Genomic DNA, 19,664 nt, shown 5'->3' on the forward strand with positions numbered 1-19,664 from the left:
ATGCCCACATTCACTGTACTCCCCTACTCCTACCCCTGCTCCTGCCCCTGTCCCTGTCCCTGGCCATGCCACTTGCCAGTTGTGCTCCCAATCACGGGCGACCTCTTTAAAACAAAGGCCCTGACTGTACAGGGAGCTCGGTTTTTTATCAAAGCCCGCTTTGAATACGCTCCAGAAACACATTTTGCGGCTAGAAACAAAGGCGTATGCATATATCTATTTAGGCATATCTACCCATCTATCTATGTCGTCTGAAAATTCGACTTCTTGCGGAAGTTTCAATCGTTTTTAATGAGCTATCCCGCAAGCTGCACTCAAAATGAAATAAAAAGTGTAAATGCTGCTGCCTCTGCTGTGCTTTCAGCTGCAATGCATATCGTATATATACACATATATATCGTATATAGCGTATGTGTATCGTATATCTCGGTATCACATGTCTATAGCTCATATGTCTACATATGTGGCGTCAAATAGGTACACATATATCTGAATATCGTATAAACATATATGGGAATATCGTATATCGTATATTGTATGTGCATATCGTATAACTAGTTATCGTATATTGCAATTGGTCATGTATCAATATTTCGTAATTCAATATTATTATTATATATATATTATTTTTTATTATTATTAATGAAACTTTTTCAAGAATTATATGGTTTTTTTGGCTCCACTATAGGTAATATATTTTACTACTATGATAGATAAAAGGAAAAGCTGGAGAAAAAACATGTGTTTAAAATGGTAAACAAAAACCAAATAAGTATTCAAAAAAATTTAATAAATTACAAAATATAATTTGTGAATTATATAAATATAACATAAACAAAAAAATTAGAATTAGACTATATTTTTAAAATAGGTAATATCTAAAGTATGCTCAAATATATTCTATAATATTCCAATTTGTTAGAAAATCGAAAATGGAAATTTTTAAGGGTGACGGGACCGCAAGCTTCAGTGACTTTAGCTCGAAAGCTCTCTCTAATTTAGCAATAATAATTATTATTAATATTATTATTATTGAATATTATTATTATTAATATTATTTTTATTTTTTTTTTCATTTGTAATTTTGTTCATTCTTCTCTAGTTCTCTTTTCGAAAGTTCTACTAGATATGTGTACATATATTATATATATTAATAATATCAAATGCTGTTGCCCCATTCGATCTTTCATGTCCAATAATATTTGTTGCTTTACAGGGTATGCAAGGGCCAGCAAACGAGGCGTTACTACAATTTAATGCTGTCCGCTCTCACATGCCCCCCTCTATAAAGATATATGTATATATATATATACATGTGTGCGCGTGTGTGTGTTTGTGTTTGTGCTTGTTTGTGTGCCAGTTGCCTTGTCTTGTGGCACAATCAGCGTTTCTAATTAGCCGGCCAGACGCTGATTAGACTTTGGATTTTGGATTTGGGCAATGGATGGAGTCAAGTTTCAGCTGCAGTTTGAATTTTGTCGGCTTCGGTTTTGACTTTCAAGCTGCCAAGTAACTGACGATCGCAATTTGTGTGTGCCTCGTGTCGGTTTAGCTTTCGAAACGCGACAGCAACAACAACAACAACAACAACAACAACAACATCAGCAGCAAGAACAACAGCAATTTACAACTCAAACATTTGCACAGTGCAACGAAACAAGTTGCATCAAATGAATATTGAACAGATGTGCACAATTGCACGACTCACTGTGCATACACAGAGCGAAATGAGAGATACTGAAATGTCAAAGCAAACAAACTACATACAACAACAACAATGTGACAAGATGTTGTTGCTAATGACAAAGTCGTGTCGCCGATTGGTTTATTGATTTTGAATGCTCTACGAAAGAGTGGAGCCAAACGAGAATATCATGGGGCTTTTATCCAAGTTTTAAACAGATGCGCTATTCATTAGCATTAGCATTAACATTATTATTACTATATTATCATTGTTCATTATTATAAGCATCATACATACATCAGCATTTATTTTTCATATTCTCTATTCATTATTATTGTTCACAATCATAATTATTATATTCACTTTATTCGTTGTTCATTATTCATTACTCTTTATTTATTATTTATTATTTATTATTTATTATTTATTATTTATTATTTATTATTTATTATTTATTATTTATTATTTATTATTTATTATTTATTATTTATTATTTATTATTTATTATTTATTATTTATTATTTATTATTAATTATTATTATTCACTATTATTATTAATATAATTTTTGTATGGTTCTTCATCATAGTTTTTGGCATATAATCATAGTTTATTGTTCATTACCCTTGCTCATTATCATCATTATATGGTGATCAATAACAAAAATCATTTTATATTATATAATTCCTCAGTTTTACACTCAATTGCAACAAAGTCCCGTTCAATTGGAAGTGCATTCACGTCTTCAGATATTCCCTTCGATTGCGAGAGAGGCGTGGCACGTCTAGTGCATGCACTTGCATTTAGTATATATTTAGAAAAAATCACTTAGCGCTCAGCCAAGTGGCTAGAGTTCAGTTTGCGGAGCATATTACAAAACTGGAGCATTAAGCGAAAGAGGAGAACCTGGGTGGGGTCTTGAGTTGGGCTTGAATTGCAGTTGGGTTGGGCTGCCCTGGGCTGGACTGGCCTGGACTGGACTGCAGTGTGTGTGTGTGTGTGTTTGTCGCGGCGTATGTGTGTGTGAGTGTGTGTGTTTGTAGGTAGCTTGGCAAGCGTTAACGAGCTAACTAACAAACCAAAATGATTTATGAAATCTGATCTGGCTGGCAGCGAAACACTGCCTACAAAAAGTTGGTATACAGCCAGCTAAGCGTTGATTGGCTTTGAATTACTTTCAAGTATTTTATTTCAATGAGTATATTATAAGCATTGATAATCTGTTTGGCTTTGTTGCAATTCTAAAAAATTGAAAATGTGATATCAGGCTAGAATGATTTTGTTAAAAGTCTGTAGCGCGCAAATGGAGGTGTTTCATAAAGTATATATATTCATTCTTCACTATTCTTCCGTCCGTTTGTCCATATGTGTAGAAACGTAGATTTCGTTTTCCCTTTATCTCTTATCGCTGAAGAACCTTATCAACAAATTATATCTCTGACAACTTAAAGCTGCAGCATTCAAATATGTAACTTCAATTTTTGTAATATTTTTTATATATCTTAGATTCTTTATATTCGCTTTTTATTTGTCCATCATATGCCGAAAGTTTTACCTTGTCCCTTCAACATTTATGTTAAACAACTCAACAACATTTAATTTGCAAGCAACATTGGGCATGTTAAGCAGTTCGCCTATGCGCGTGCACACATACATGCAAACAAGCATGGACCGCTTTCTATGTTAATATGCGTGCAGTCTGTTATTGTTATTGAATTGTGTTTGCATTGTCTTTGAATTGTGTTTGCATTCTCAGCCAGTGCAGTGCACTGCTTTAGTTCTTTGCTTGGTGTGTGGCTTAGCAGTGAAGATGTTTCCGTTTCATTAACATTTTCTCAAGCAGTGCAGTGGCGCTGCTGTAGAGTCGCTGCACGTCGTGTTAGTTAGCTAGAGATCGAATCCTGACAAATGTAATTTGGATAAAAGTTAAATTTTATAATTTTACCACAAATTAATTTTTTTTTATTTAATTTTTTTTTTTAAATTAATTTTTTTTCCTTTTTTTCTTCATTTATAAATGTGCATATACCATTATTAATAAGAATATTATAATAATTTATTGGCATTTCATTCTTATGCATTATTATCGTGCATTATAATTGTTCACTTTCATAGAGTTATTATGCTTCAAAATCATTTCTATTGTTCATTATCATATATTTCTAATGTTCATTATCTTTATGCATTCTAATTATTCATTGTCAATAGTAATCATTGCCATCATCATAATCATTGCTCATCCAGATTGATCTAAATCCAAAATGAATTGATGCATAAGCTTTTAGGATATATGGACTTAACATACCTTACTATGTTCATCGATCAGTTAGTTGATTATTGAATTGCTACAAATTCTTACAGCTGTCACTATAGTTATAATGCTGTTGCTTCTTACCGAGTGTCTACTGTATATACATTTATGTAATTAATTTTTTAACAATGTCAAAAGTTTAAAGAGGAATCTCCAAAAGCCATTAAAAACCTGCTTATCCATTAAAATTGTGTAATTGTCAAGTGTAAATAAGTCAATTTCTATACACCTCTCTGTCTCTCTTTCTCTATGTTCCCAGTTTCAGTCTCCCTCTATCTCTTTTTCTGTGTCTCTCTCTTTCCCTCTCTTCCACTTAGTAATGACTATTAAACAGTTGTTTGTTTCTTCACTTTGTATTCGTTCACACACAATTATCTGGGCACTCGTTTGAGCCTGTTGGTGGGGGCAAGCATGGAAGGGGGGTGTCGGCAAATGCCTGGGAGCCATACGTTTATAAATATTAATGGCAGCTCCCACGACGACTGGCATTAACCGATATCAATTATCGGAGCAAAACTGAGGTGTTGTTACAAAATTGATGGAATTCTACAATAAATGGGGGAGAACGAACAATCACTTCGTGTGAGCCAAAACGAAAGACTTATGCAACAAACTTGACCCTTTGAGAAGGGAATGAATGGATGGGCGGGGGCGGTAGCGGCAGCGGGGTCTCAACTGTTAGTCATCAAACTGCGCCAGCGCTATGCCACAGCATGTGGCATGCCACATGCCGTTTTCTGACCATAACCAAAACCGTTTCCCACGCTCGCAATTTCGGCCAAGTTAAGCAAACTATGTGCCAATGTATGTATGTGTGTATGAGTTGGATGTGTATAACATGTCTAGCTGGAGGCATGGTCAGAGGCGTATGCTGCGCGCTGGTGGCACTACTTGGCTACTGTTGCACGCCCCGGCTAGATCCAGGGCCTAACAGCCAGAGACCCAAGAGCCGAGCCGAGCCGAGGCCGGGCTCAAACGCTGAACCCAGAACCGGTTGCCACAGTCAACAGAAAAAATGCAAGGGTATATTGAGTATATAGAATATAAGGGGTACATGTACATACATATATATGTTAGCTTTGCAATGTCTATATATGTATGTATGTATGTATTTATAACTATGTGTTATGTATATGCGAATGCTTGGAAGGGCCAACTCAAAAAGGGAAGCAAATATACAAAAGTTTTTACCGTCTCGAGGGTAGTGTACGAGCAGATACTCTGTAATTTATCCAATATCTAATATATCAGAAAAATGTTTCATATTTGGAATTTGAAATTAAAAATGTCTTGAAATATATTTTCTTTTAGTTTTATCGAAATATATAGAAATACTTTTTAAATTAATAAAAAAAAAATTAATAAAATATATAATAAAGTATATAGAAAACATATTAAAAATTATAAATATTATATATATCTATAGATACAACAAATGAAGTGTATATGTATATCTATAAAATTTTTTAAACTGAAGTTTATTTAGGGTATTGATATAAGATTTATGGTATACGGCATACATACATACATAAATATAGTACATCTGTTAGATCAGTATTAAGAGACATTATATAAATATATATATACATATCTATATGTCAGATATACCACTAGAAATATTCATGTACATATATATATATACATATACATATATACACCTGTGGTCAAAAAAATATATACTAATATTTCTTTGGTCCTCTTGGAGTACCAATTTGGCGATAGGTTCAATATTTTGAAATAAAAAAAATTGGTGAATTTGTATATATATTAGTATAAGTTGATATTAGTTTAAATTCCAATATTGAGTTAATAAGGTTTACTAAGCCTATGAGTCTAATTAAGTTGAGAGAGAGTTCAGTGAGATTGTGAGGCGCAGGCTATATATATAGAGCCAAGTTGAGAGAATGTACAGTGTTACGGGCTTCACATAAGACCCGCTTGGCCAGCCACCTAGGGTATTAGAAATCAAGTTTTGCATTTTTATTTAAATTTATTGGTTTTGGCTCTGGCTTTGAGAGGTTTGTTGCCAGGCAGCTTGCAACTTGTTTGCCAACGTTCAACAGCCAGTTTCAAATATGGCGACGCCACACTAAACAAACACACACACACACACACAAACACACACACACACATACACACACACACACAACTAGAACTATACTTGAAGTTAGCATAAAACATTTTTCTTTCTGCATTCGCTTGGACATTTATAAAAGCCAATGCAGCCGTAGATAACAATCGAGAATGAAGTAACCAATTGGCAGATACCCTGTAAAGTATTAAACATTTTATTTATTATCTTGAATATGTAGTTTTTCTGTGCTTGTTCGAAAATAATGGAGAATGCGCCCAAGTTCAACATTAATAGAAATGTTATATGTTATATAGAAATCTGAATCATGATACCTCCTATAAAGATTAGCTAATCCGACTATCAGATATAATATATAAATAAATATATACATGTCATTTTTTCTATCTTCTAACTTAAGATTTGAATATCTTAAGTACATATACATATATACATCAGATATCAGATTCATGTATATATTTATTTATGAAAATTTAACCCTTTGATTGTCCAGTTGAAATATCTTAAAGTATATACATACATATGTATATAAATATATGAATTTCTCGGAACATCTTTATTCATTGACCCTTGCTATAAATTTATATATAGAGTGTACACATAATAGTCAAATATTATTATTATTTATAAGGCAAGCAAAGAAAATAAAAAAAAAAAAACAAAGGGCTTATCAAGAACTTAATTTGTAAAAGAATGATATTATGAGCATATACATAATATAAAAAAATGTTTAATACAATGCACTTTAGCTTCTTATTCTTAACATTAATATACCCTCTAATGAGCTGTATATGATAGTTCGCCTCCAGACACAACGCTCGGGCTGCTCAAGTACACACAAAGAGAGAGATGATAAAATAGAGCTTGCACAGAGATAAGCACGAATTGGGATGAATACAATGAACAAGCGGACTTTTCCTATTCTTATTCATGATCTTGTTCTCTTTTCTGTTATGATGGCATAGCAAATAAAATAAAACAGAAAGAGCAGCACAATTATGCACATATGTGGAACATTCGAGTTCACTTCGATTTGTTTTACACTTAATTAAAGCTGAGTAGAGGGAGCCTGTGGGCTGGGCGTGGCGTGTGTGGCATGTGGTGCATGCAGCTACATGCGCACCTGGAATTTGCCCGCTTTGGTTAAGTATTTGACGCCCTTGAAGGGCTTGTATTTCTCGCCGTACATGTCCAATCGATTCACCTTCAAACCGGACACAGCAAGCTGAGAGATTTGGAATTGCACATTGATGGAGGGATTGGCATCGATGTTCGGCGTGCCAGGTGTTAATGAGACCTGAAAGCGATTAAAACAGAATAATTATATATGTAAGTATATATTTTGATGTACAGTTTTTCCTTCATGGTCCTTACCGATCCTCGTATGTTGGGCAGCTTCGACACATCGATGCGGCCGACATCCCAGGCTAGCGTTTTGCTCACCGAATCGAATGTGTATTTGCCCTGATTGGGTGTTAGCAGGCAGTTCAGCACACATCTGGGCATCGTTAGCTCCAGCTTCACCTTGTCCACGGTGCGTCCCAGTGTGTTGCGTGGCCCAATTGTGAGATCCAAGCGCCCCTGCTCGCCCGTCTTAATTGAGAAATTGTGCCGTATATAGATGGGTATAGCCACAACCGATTGCGAGCTAATGTGATAGGACATTAGACGGAAATTGCCATCGGGCGGTATGAAGGAGAGCAAACGCTCGGCCTCCCAGCGCTTGAAGCGTACGCAAGGATGAAATGAGACATCGTCAAAGAGACGCGGATTCATAAAGGAGAGCGTTAAGTCGGGCATGCCCGACAGCTTGATGCAACAGTCAATCTGCAAGGGGAAAGAATTATAGAGTTTCACAATTATATATGTTGTCCTTGTCTACACACGTGTCCCTGTATCTCGGAGAAGACCGTTGAGCCGGATTTGTCAATGATTGCATCCACCTCCTCGATGACATCAAAGTAGGCCTCGTTGTTTGTATACCGCACGCCGCTGCGGCGCCAGGGTATGGCCGACAGCTGACCGGATGGCAAAATAGTGCTGACACTGCAACCACAAAAATAATCCATTAGAGAGCACTTTTCAAGGATTAGTTGGGACAGGTGGACATACTTGCTCTTGCCGGTGACTGTATTTGCAATGGTTCTTAATATGTTGGGTGGCTTGATCAGCTCCTTGAGTATGTTGCTCTCGGTGGCCAGGGGGAAGCCATTGTCAAGCATCTCGTCGAGCAGCTCGTAGACAACCACATAGTTATCCTTGATCACAGACTCGGAGCAATCGCTGAAATAGTCCTGGAAGGTGTCCACCACACGATGCAGAAATTCGATGACAAACAAAGGTGGCACCTCCTGCTTGCAGGCAGCGACCAAGGAGACGCTATCCCGCTGCACAGTGATCAGATAATAGTGCGGCGTGGCAATAACGGGCGGCACATCCTGCAGGAGCAAGAAATTGAAATCATTTACATGGAATGGCATGGGAAATCAAAGCATCACTAACGTAGGGAGCGGCACGCTGGGCATCGAGAAAGTATTCGCAAACGGAGCGAGAGACAACGGAACGCCAATGCTTCTCCAAAAAGACTTCGCTGTGGGTGAAATCAAAGTTATCATATTTTTCCTTTTCTCAACATTGTCAACATCTGTTTTCTAGCTTACCCGCTGTTATTAACTATGAACAGGCTGTGTATCATATTTTGTTATTGTTGCTCTTGGTTAACTATGTCGGCATATGTTTAAGCAAACGCTTGGCTTTTTGCAAACAAAAAAAAACTCAAAAAATTGTTTACGTGTTGAGTAAATGTAGAAATACTAAACAAACGTAGATTACAACGTAAGGCTAACAGAACATGTTACGCTCTAACAGCGTACGTAAGCAACTCCAAATAACGTCGCAATTCGAATAAGCTATGTGCTTATATATATATAAAAAAATAAAATGATTTGCAGTTTATATTATTTTAATTATTATTGTATGACCTTAAACTAAAACAATTGTGATATGTGATCCTATATTCTTAACAGCTTTCTTTCCCACTTGATATCCATAAGCAGCATACCCTTCATGAACGCTCGAAAGAGCAACTTAACGCAAAAAGGAGCTGGCTTCACGTAACAGCTGATAAATATCTGAAACAGCTGTTTAAAATAGAAACTCTATCGGTAGCTGTATTTAGTTTGCTTTACTTTATTTTGTATAAAAATTTATACTAAATTGATAGTATCAGTTGGTAAGCTGCATGCAGAACATTCTATATAAATAACGTTGATTAACATCAAGTTAAACAGTTAAACGAGGCTATTCGCCTGGTCAAATAATTGGACCGGCCAGCTTATATAATTCAAAAACCGGATGACTCTATATAGCAGATCTGTGCGACGTCTGCTTGACAGTTGGCCTGGTAAGCGGCGCTTTGGCATCTATCGGTTTCTGCCGATATTCTTTGTTCTGGGCGCGGCTCTGGAGTTCTCCATGATCAACTGGACCGTAGGCGAGACAAATTTCTGTGAGTTCCAGACGACAATTAAGTGTGAAGACTTCATAAAATTAAACTTTCTGCCTATTGTAGATCGCACGTTCAAGCGCAGACAGGCGAAAAACTACGTGGAGGATCAACTACAACAGCAGCAGCAGCAGCAACATCAACTACAGGAACCGATTTAATCATGCCCGCCGGAGTCTCGTGGGGCCAATACATGAAGTTCTTGGGCAGCGCAATGCTGGCCATGATGGCCGGCTCCCAGGCGGTGCATATGTACTTTAAGCCCTTGGACGATTTGCCCGTGTACATAGAGAAGGAGAAACAACAACTACAGAAGGAGCACGGCATTGTTAATAGTTAGCTTTAAGTATAATATATTTCTTGTTCTATCTGCACTATACAACTAAAGAGAGAACTTATGTGAATCAATCACTTCTTGGACTTCTCATGCACTCTGCCATGATTCTTGAGGCACGTCTGCTGCCTGAATGCCTGGCCACAGGTCGAGCACACATAGGGCTTCTCCCCGGTGTGAATGTACTCGTGATGGCGTTGCGTCTTTCTTGATGCAAACGATTCGTCGCAGTATCTGCAGCCGAAGGGTCTCAGCTTCAGATGCACTGCCCGAATGTGGGCTTCTAGCTCGAATTTGCGGGCAAAGAGACGGCCGCAATGCTCGCATGGCAGCTTCTCCGCGCTGTGCATCAGCATGTGCTGCACGAGCATGAAGCGCTTAGCCATGCGCCGGCCGCACACCTGACATTCGTGCATGGGCGTTGGCTGATCCTGGGCGGCGTCTGAATTGCCTCCTCCGTGCTGTTGCATCGTATGATATTTTAGTGTGTAGCGGGAGTGGAAATGTTTCTGGCAGAGATCACAATAGTGCTGTTCGCTGGCTAGCGCATTGGCTGCCGCCTCATCCTCGGTGGGATGCTTGGTGCGCCGATGGTATTTGAGATTCGCTGTCTGATTGAACGTTGCGCCGCATTGCTCGCAGACATACTTTCGGACTGGAGCCGCAGAGGATTCGGAATGCTTCAGTCGCTTGTGCTTCTGCATGGCTATGCAGCTGATGTAGACACGGTCGCAGCCGGGATGGTCACAACGATAGGAGCGCTCCTTTGGACTGTGAATCTCCTTGATGTGTGTGTAGAGGCCGCCCATGAAGCTGTACGCCTTGTCGCAGCGATCGCACTGAAAGGGTCGTTTGCTGCCCTCGTGCACCTTGCGAATATGCGCGTCCAAGGTGAGATTGTGGGCAAAACTGTGACCGCATTGGCCGCACTTGAAACTGTTCTTTAAGCCTTTGCTGCGCCGTTTGGTGCTGGGCATCTCCGGCTCGTTTTGATTGGGTTTCATCTCCTCTTTCGCCGTCTCCGGCTCTTCTTTAGTCAGTTCATCTATAGGGTCCGATTGGTTCTCCTCCTGGATGGTTCTCTCGAGCAGCTGCTTTGGCTCCCGCTCCTGCTTTTCCTGGTCTTCAGCTAGAGGTTCCTCGTACACAACTTCAAATGCCGCATTTTGTTGTTCCTCGACGAGCTCTTTCTTCAATCGCTTTACCATGGACAGGAGATCTTGCCGGCAAGCATTCGCCCGCTGCTGAAACACTCGAAAGCTCAGTAGCTGCTGGTGACAACTTCGGCACAGCTGCTTGGGCAGGAATTCAATGTTGAATTCATCTGCCTGCCAGTCGAGATGCTGCAACAGCGAATGCCGCAAATCTGCATCAATGGCTTGAGCTGCCGGCTGCTCATCCTGGCTCGAGTCAAGGCGGAGCAGGCAAGTCAGACAATTGTTGTTGGTCAGCAAAGTATGCATGGCCACTGCAAAATGCAAAGTGAATGCAGCAAGCAGACCGCAAGGTTAGTCGCACGACTGAGTGTCTTTTAACAGTGGGCTAGTGGATGAATGGTAAACAAAATATATGTGCTCAACTGTGGAGCAACAGTAACGCAACTGTTTGGCAATGTTAATGTTAAATGGCGTTGCCACCTTTACACTGTATACTGTACACTGCTTGCTATTTGCAGGTGGCATGTTTACACGATATAGTTATTTGGGTTAACAGCTTACGATATTTCATACGCCTAAAAGCTGCTGCACAGCTATTGCATACCTCAAGCATAGAGAACAATAACAAAGCAGTTCTGAAAAACAGTTCAAAATCAATTTGCAAGCTTAGTTTTGGTTTCCCTTATATTCATAATATTTATACAGTTATTGATTGAACACAAATATGTTTGTTTTATACACACATCGTGATTAACATAGGCGCATAAACGTGCTTAACATCGCCAGTGCTGCCATATGTTTGGTCATTTTCTGTGAACTTTTGCACTGTGCGCCAATTGCGTACGTCTTGTTGTCTGTAGTCGTGTGTGCGTGTGTGTGTGTGTGTGTGTGGGCTTGGAGTTAGCGCGCCAAGCCAATTGGGCGTCCCATTGCTGCCAGTTGCATGCTAGTGCTCAACAGCGGCGCACGCGATGAACCAGATGGCAGTGCAGGCACACCCATTGGCCAAGTAAACAGTTATTTTGGCGCGCATTTCAATTCGTTCGTGCTTTTGTTGCTAATTGCAGAGCGCCTTTGAAAAATTCATGCGACTGCGATAATTGTATTAATTGAGTGAAACACTATTATTTTTGTTGTCAATTTTGTTTACGTGGCTGTCAGACTGTGTGTGTGCGTGTGTGTGTGTGTATATGCGCGTGTGTGCCTTCACTTGCAACTTTGCGCGTCAGCAACACAACATGTAAATCCTTATCAATGGCATCGATCAGTATCAGCAGCGGGCCCAAATACCGTTACAAATCCCTTGTCGGCTCGCAACAACATTGGCTGCACTGCCTACTGCGGCTGGGGCTGTTTGCCCACGGTAAGTCGAACACGGCGTATGCTTGATTTCTTGTTGTATTTATTGTTTGACAGCAACAGCTGCCCGAATCGCCTGCCACCACTTATGGCGGGTACTTAAAAGAATATTAAAACAAATTCCGGTTGCTCCCCAATTCTCTGCCCATTTCCCCAATTGCATTAATGTGCAAAAATAAGGCGAGCAAAAAATAAGGAAAACGCTATTAATATGCGAAATTTCCCAGCCAAGATGTTTGCATATAAAAAGAATACATATACATTTGCATACACGTATACATATGCATATATGCATATATATATATATGTATGTATGTATGTGCGTATCGGTAGCATAAGCATACGTGTATGTATGTATGTATGTGCAGCAGGGCCCATGGCCTCCCGCTGAGAAGTGCACGCAGCGGAAGAAGAAAAACGTGAGGCGTGAAACAGACGGAGACAACTAATTAGAGCCGACTGCGCCATACTCTGTTTTCGTCCACAGATCGTTAATGGAATTGATAATTGATTGGATAATCGAGTTGTGAAATCTAATTTGCTTTAATTGCAATAACAGTTGATGTTTGTCTTAATAGTTGCTTTTTTCTTATAAAATGTGATTTTTTTTTAATTATATAAAAACCGAAAATTATATATATTTAATTTTTTTATATAAGACTTTTTGCATTATGATTTTGGTTTTTATTTCGTAACAGTTCTGAACTATCAGTCACAAAATAAAATTGTAGAAGCTAAAGATCATTAGACTGAAAGTGTTATAAATATTTGTAATTAAAATATCATAAATAAAACATTTTCAATTAATAACCAAACTAAAGCAAAGCAAAGTGAGTCGATTATATGTTGAATGATATTAGCCTTACTTTGAAATAAAACAAAAATAGCAGATATCTATGCCATACTATTCCATATTAAATGTTCCCAAGAATATAAATAGCAATCAATCAAAATTTCAAAATTTCAAGCCAAATGGACATAGATGAATATGAATGCTTTAAACTCTGTCAACCTGACCTTAACAAATATGCGCCACTTAAATATTGCAAACAGAGCATGAGAGCAGAAAACAGAAACAATAACAGCAACAACGAGAAAGACCAACAAAAGAGCACAGGCGATCAAAAACAAAAAAAAAAAGAAAAGCAAAGAAATAAGAAAAGTACATATAGAGATAATCTGTGGAAAAGTGTGAAGAAACTTTGTGCGCTGTTGTTGTTGTTGTTGTTGCTGCTGCTGCTGCAGATGCTCCGTTATTGTAAAACACTTGAACACCTCCCACAACACAAACTAACACATCTTCCCTTCCTCTCTGTCTCTCCCTCTCTCTCTCTCTCTCTCTCTCTCTCTGCTGCTGGACAGTTTGTGCAAGATTATTTCAGGGATTTAGAATAGAGCTCGGCATGGGGCATAAGCTGACTTTTGATTGACCATTGGCTCTGGCGTCTTGGAACTTGGTTGATTATGACATCAAATGACTTTCGATTCGTACAATTACATTCAACTTCTGCATAGCTGTTGAAAATAGTTAGAACTTTACAACTTTTCCAGCACTTTGTTGGCAGTTAGTTATATGGGCTACGGCAAAGTATTTCAGACGTGAGAAAGTGTTGGCATTGCACATTTAGTGGAAAGTTTGAAATGATTGTGTAGATAAAATAATAATAGTAATAGATAGAGATAGATCTATCTAGAGATAAAGATAGAGATAGAGAGATATAAAGAAGAGAAAGAAATAAGGAATTTATCTGACAGAGAGAGGTACGGCGATTTAGGAGATATATGTGTATATAAATATGCTAAGACAGATAGGGTTACACAATGAGATAGAGAGAGAGAGCGTGAGATAAATAAAGATAAACAGAAACAGAAACCAAGAAATCGAAAATAGTAAATATATAATGATTCAAAGTGCAAAAGAAATTATGAGGAAATAAGTGTGTGAAAAAGAAAAAGAGAAAAATATTAGTAGACCAACTGACGGAAAGGAAAGGAAAGGACATAAGATCGAGTGAAAGAGACAGCGAATGCAGTAGAATACTGAATTCCTTCCTAAAAAGAAGGATAAGAACAGCTAGCCAGAAAATCAAGAGAGAAGAAGAGAGGGAGACAGAGAAACCGCGTGGATATATGCAAATGCAAAGACAGAGATAGCAATAACAACTGCCAAATTTCAGTAAACTCATTATAAATTCACAAAACAATCTGTCAGCGCATTAATCAGCATTTTTATTGAACTGAAGCAACAGAAATTTGACGATTTAGAAAATGCAATAAATATTTATTGCATTAGGCAGACGGACAGCCGCAATGAGATGATAAAATGCTTATTTATCTTTCATTCAGCGAATGGCAATAAATTTGCAATGCAACGGGATTTAATGCCGTCATATACCCTGGACACAGATCACTCGCGGGGATGACTGAATAAATAATTTGAATAAAGATTGTGAAAATAGTTAGACTGCTTGTCATGTGTGAACTGTGTATATCATTTAAGAGTTACTTATATAAAATGCAATTCTACTAGGGAACTCTTGGGAACTCTAATTTGGTTTTGTACTATATTCCGATTTAACATTAGATAACTCAAGTTAGGTAACCATCATTCAGTATAATGGCCCATAATATGATCTGAACTTGGACTACAACTCTCTCAGCCAGGGTATTTGCTAGTCGTATATTCCACAACCCTGCCATATTTTGCTTATTCATTTATTCAATTCACAACTTGTTTTGTTTGTATTATAATTTTAGTTCACTTGGGAACTAAATTAATCAATTTTTAGCCGAAAGCGGAAAAGCTGCTAGAATGAATGAATCAAAGCCTCCACATACCCTGTAAATGTATGCGGCAATAATTTGTTTCTACCTCTCCCTTTTCTAATCTGTTTCATTCCCTTTCTCGGCTCGCTTGAAAGTGAGAAAATTTCGTTGTTAGCTGAATTATGTATGTATGTATGTGATTTATGTATTTCATTGTGAGACACTTTTTTTTTTTTGTTTTGCATTACAAAAAGGACTCGCTGCCATGAAATGTTTTCTTTTGTTTATTTTTTATTACATTTTTTATTTATTTTTTGTTTTGATTTTTTGTTTGTTTATTTTATTTTATTTTATTTTATTCTATTTTTTTATTTCAAATATATTTGGCAGTCGGTTGAAGGGCTTCTGGTCGGTCTGCTTATGTAAATTGCGCTGCGGCCATGCGAATGCCAGCCCAAGCCCAAGCGCCAGCCTCTGGGGAGAGATGAGCGAGTTGTGCAAGTTGGCTCTGACGTGCTTCTGTGACGCAGACGTCAACGTAATCGTCTTAGCTGCAGTTAGTTACCTGTCCAACTGTCTCCCAGCATGGCTGTCCCCTGCAAATGACAGTTAAATCGAGCGATGCCTAATCACATGCAACAACAACAACAACAACAAGATTGGAAACTCGCGAGGGTCAAAACCGAGTTACAGACAGAGTTACAGACAGAGTTCCAGGCGGAAGACTGCGCCAGACAGGCACCGTTACACTGTCAGCAAAAAAATTAGCATATTTTTTATAGTTATATTTAAGTTATGTTTTAAAAGATGCCTGAAAATAGATCTAATGTTAATTATTATAAATTACAAATTACAAATTTGAAAAAAAAAAAATTAAAAATTTATATAATGAATCCATATTGAGGCACTGGAATGTGCATATTGACGCTTGACAGACTTAAGAGCTGAGCCAAAGTCAGATTGAACAAATAATAAAGCACCAGTCGAGACTGCGCGACTAGGAGATACCCTGAACCCTTCGAAGAACTGATATCCTAGCCATTCTACGATTCTTTTAAACTTCTTTAAGCTTAGCTGAAATATCTAACACAAAATACATATATAAGTATCAATAAAATAAAAAAAATGGTTAAAATATATTAAAACTAACTGAGCTATAAGCACTCTACGTCTGATTCAAGCTAAGGTACCTACGTAGCGCTTAACTTTAGGGACTTGCTCTTATACTAATACAGTAGAATCCGATCAAAACGATGCTCAAGGAATACCCAGCAGACGCTGTAACCCTATAAGTTTACTCATATACATAAGTTTGTCTGGGAACCATTATTTTCGTCGTACAGCTACCATGAGCGGAGTCTTTATAATCTGATTCTACTGTAATTTAATATGTAACAAATAGAAACAAATTTCGATAACTCTATTCAGAAAGTATCATTAATGATTATTATTATTCTTAAGATTATGTATTAATTAAGATTATTCTTGTCATCTATTTAAGACCTGTATATATTGTGATCCTCAAAGTAATGCCCATCGTATATCATTACTGTGCCTTGGTTTTTATTCAGCCTCTTCTCCGTTGTCGTCTTTGCCAGCTCCATTCTTATTCCTTTAACGGTCATTCCCATACATCAATTTCTCATTCTTTATCAAATATTTCGCACCGTGTACCAGATAACAGACTCTTTCTCTCTCCCACTCTCCTGTTGTCTCTGCACACGCACTTCCCTTGGCTCCAACTCGTATTGTTGTTTTTTTTTTCGTTTTGTGCCCTTTGTTATATTGTTGCTGTGGCTGTTGTCTCTTGTCTTGTCTTGTCTTGTCTTGTCTGGGCGGCTGTTGGGGCTTTTAGCCCTTCGTGTGACAGTGGCCCTAAGCCAGTTAAGATAGGTAACGCGCTCCCACACGCGGCTACTCAGTCCGTTATTTTTCGCTGCCTTTGATTTGTAACTCGTCTTTGTCTTTCTATTTCTAAACATAAAATAATGGGCTTTTTTTTCGCTGTTGTTGTTGTTGTTGCATCGGGTTAGCCAGGTAAGCTGTGCCACAGCTGCCCAAAGAGCGTTCAAAGCTCAGGCTGTTTATCTCGGTCGGTCCGATCCGATATGCCGCAAATTGAGTTCAACTACGTGAATGTGGCAGCAGAAGGAAGAAGAAGCAGCAAGGAGTAAATGAAGTAAGAGAATTATGGCCAACAGTTGAGCTATTCTAAATGAAGATTGAAGATGAGGTGGGAAAGTATTTCAATTCAGATCCGATAAGTATGATGGGTATATCTTTTTGAGTTTATTGGCCTTTACTCCTCCTTCTTCTTCTTCTTCTTCTTCTTCTTTTTCTTCTTCTCCTTCTTCTTCTTCTTCTATGTCTGTGGACCGAGTCTTCTGGGTGCTGTTCGAGAGAGAGAGAGAGAGTACAGTTGGTTGTGAAATGCTGTCGATTGTTTGCTTGTTTATTATGTCTTCGAGCAAGGGCACGCTAACATTTCGTGCTTGTTCAGGGCTGCTTATATTCAGCATCAGCTGAGACGCCTGAGAAAGGTGGTCTGTGTATTGTGTATATATTTTGCTTAAGCGAGAGTTTTTCAGAAGGTTAGCCGCCGGTAGAATGAAGCTTATGCCACATCCTGGTATTTGTAAATGTCATCTCAAACTTAATAAACTTATATATTTATATATATGTATATGACATAGTAGCTCAATATGTACAACTTAAACTGTGTAATGTGTCTCATAGGTATACTCATAGCAATCAATACGTATCTCTGACTTGAATAAAGCTAGAAGACGCATTTTGAATTGAAGATAAATAGCCATAAGTATTGCTAATCCAAGCTAAAGTGAAGTGGATAGGTAGTATATGCCCATGATTCATGTTCTTTTCCCAGCTCATATAGGGATTGATCTAAATTCTCATACAAACCTCCAAGACAAGCATCTCAGATACAATCCATATAGACCATAAAGAACCTTCAGCAGTCCTTTAGATCCCTGGCAAAAGCTGAATGCTCTGAAACTGCTTATAGTTCCCAAATATAATTCTTCTAACAGCACTACAAGCACTAGAAGCACAAATTATTAAGTATACGCAGCGTGTGAACGCCCAAAGAATTTGTGTGGGCAGCAAAAAAAAAAAGAAAAAAAAAAAGAAATTAAAGAACGAGGTGTGGGGTGAATGCTGCGGCTGATGGCAATAAACTCACATTTATGGAATGAAATGTACAAATGTTTTGGCCAAATATTAAAATTGTACATTAGAACCGCAAAAATCAATCAAAGCCGCCAAGCGCAATCCGGGTGGGGGCTGGCCGGTGGTGCGGGGCGGTGGTGTTCTCTGTCGGGGTTTATATATTTGTAAACATTCGCGAGCTGCCTACACCCGTGCCTGGCCCCTCCCCCTGCCCCTTTCACTGCCCCTGCCTGTTGTGTACAAATAAACGATAAACAATTTCGCGCTGCTCTTGCTAAAAATGTACGAGCACTTTTAACATCTTGCTTAATCATGCTCATCATCGTTTCCCTTACAGCATTCATTATCATCGTCATCATCATCATCATCATCATCGTCATCGTCATCGCTATTATCATTGCAATTGTGCGCCAGCCTCGCCAGCCTGTCGCAGTTGTAATTTTTCCAAATTTGTCAACTCTGTATCGCTTGTACCCCAATCCAATGCCCCATGCCACGCCCACACAGCAGGCTAAAGGACGCACATGCATATGATACATGTCGGCTTTATTTGGTTTGTTTGTTGTTTGTTTTTTTTTTTTTTAGCATATAGCATATATGTATATGTATATGTGTGTATATGGTGTATAGTATGTGCACGTCTCGTCTTTTTTTTTTTTTTTTTCATTCCATAACAAAAGCCGCAGAAAATACATTTTTTATTTTTGTACCTCTTTCTAAATGGGAGGTATGTACCTTTTGGCATGTAACTTGTAACATCTGGCATATATATAAACAAAGATGATACATATGTAAAATTCCAGTTACATATAGCAATGCTGATAGATCAGCGAAATGCATATGAGAACTATATCTAGTGCATCTACATATCTGTCTATTGAATATACATATATGTAGCTTTATATGGGTTGCTTCGAGATACCATATATCATGTACAAGTTGGGGCAGAAATTGATGTATTTTGATTTGTTCTGCTTGTAAAAGTTGTTTATAGAACATTAGAAATGTATTCTCAAGTTGAGATGATCATATTATCCAAGTAACCTTTGACACTTTCTTGTGTCATTTTCCATCACTCCTGCCAAATTTTTGATCGACACTTTCTCATATTCCTGGTGGTTCTAAGGTTCCTTGATTTCGACTTTGTGCTAGATTCTTTTTTTTTACTTCACGAGAGTGTCTATCATCATATTATGTGATATATATCAGGTTCATATAGTTCCTATACCTATGGTATGGGTATAGTTCTGTATGTCGACTGGATAACAT

General features: G+C 38.1%; 5 protein-coding genes across 5 annotated transcripts in view; 3 read left to right on the forward strand and 2 right to left on the reverse strand.

Annotated features, from left to right (window-relative positions):
* Positions 1-6,626: 6,626 nt before the first annotated feature.
* cm (AP-3 complex subunit carmine) lies at positions 6,627-8,965 on the reverse strand. The gene is made up of 6 exons (XM_018109079.3): positions 8,746-8,965; positions 8,588-8,675; positions 8,198-8,523; positions 7,972-8,131; positions 7,460-7,912; positions 6,627-7,382 (listed from the first exon to the last, which is right to left on the reverse strand). Exons 1-6 carry the CDS (start codon positions 8,778-8,780, stop codon positions 7,197-7,199), a joined length of 1,248 nt encoding a protein of 415 aa, XP_017964568.1. The 5' UTR covers positions 8,781-8,965; the 3' UTR covers positions 6,627-7,196.
* A 413-nt stretch (positions 8,966-9,378) lies between these two features.
* sloth1 (sloth 1) lies at positions 9,379-9,998 on the forward strand. The gene is made up of 2 exons (XM_018109094.3): positions 9,379-9,593; positions 9,657-9,998. Exons 1-2 carry the CDS (start codon positions 9,440-9,442, stop codon positions 9,749-9,751), a joined length of 249 nt encoding a protein of 82 aa, XP_017964583.1. The 5' UTR covers positions 9,379-9,439; the 3' UTR covers positions 9,752-9,998.
* On the forward strand, positions 9,754-9,998 carry sloth2 (ubiquinol-cytochrome c reductase complex assembly factor 6 sloth 2). Its single transcript, XM_018109095.2, has one exon. It carries the CDS (start codon positions 9,754-9,756, stop codon positions 9,928-9,930), a length of 177 nt encoding a protein of 58 aa, XP_017964584.1. The 3' UTR covers positions 9,931-9,998.
* On the reverse strand, positions 9,927-11,460 carry LOC108656799 (uncharacterized). Its single transcript, XM_018109077.3, has one exon. It carries the CDS (start codon positions 11,385-11,387, stop codon positions 9,999-10,001), a length of 1,389 nt encoding a protein of 462 aa, XP_017964566.1. The 5' UTR covers positions 11,388-11,460; the 3' UTR covers positions 9,927-9,998.
* A 516-nt stretch (positions 11,461-11,976) lies between these two features.
* The window catches only part of LOC108656805 (uncharacterized), a 59,952-nt gene continuing 52,264 nt past the window's right edge, over positions 11,977-19,664 (forward strand). The window contains exon 1 of the mRNA XM_089264141.1: positions 11,977-12,444. Coding sequence (XP_089120267.1) covers positions 12,336-12,444 — 109 coding nt within the window. The 5' untranslated portion in view covers positions 11,977-12,335. The remainder of the gene's footprint in view (positions 12,445-19,664) is intronic.

This window comes from Drosophila navojoa, chromosome X (genome assembly GCF_054131105.1).
Source record: "Drosophila navojoa isolate 15081-1374.11 chromosome X, UAZ_NAV_1.0, whole genome shotgun sequence".
In the NCBI taxonomy this organism is placed as follows: Eukaryota; Metazoa; Arthropoda; class Insecta; order Diptera; family Drosophilidae; genus Drosophila; species Drosophila navojoa.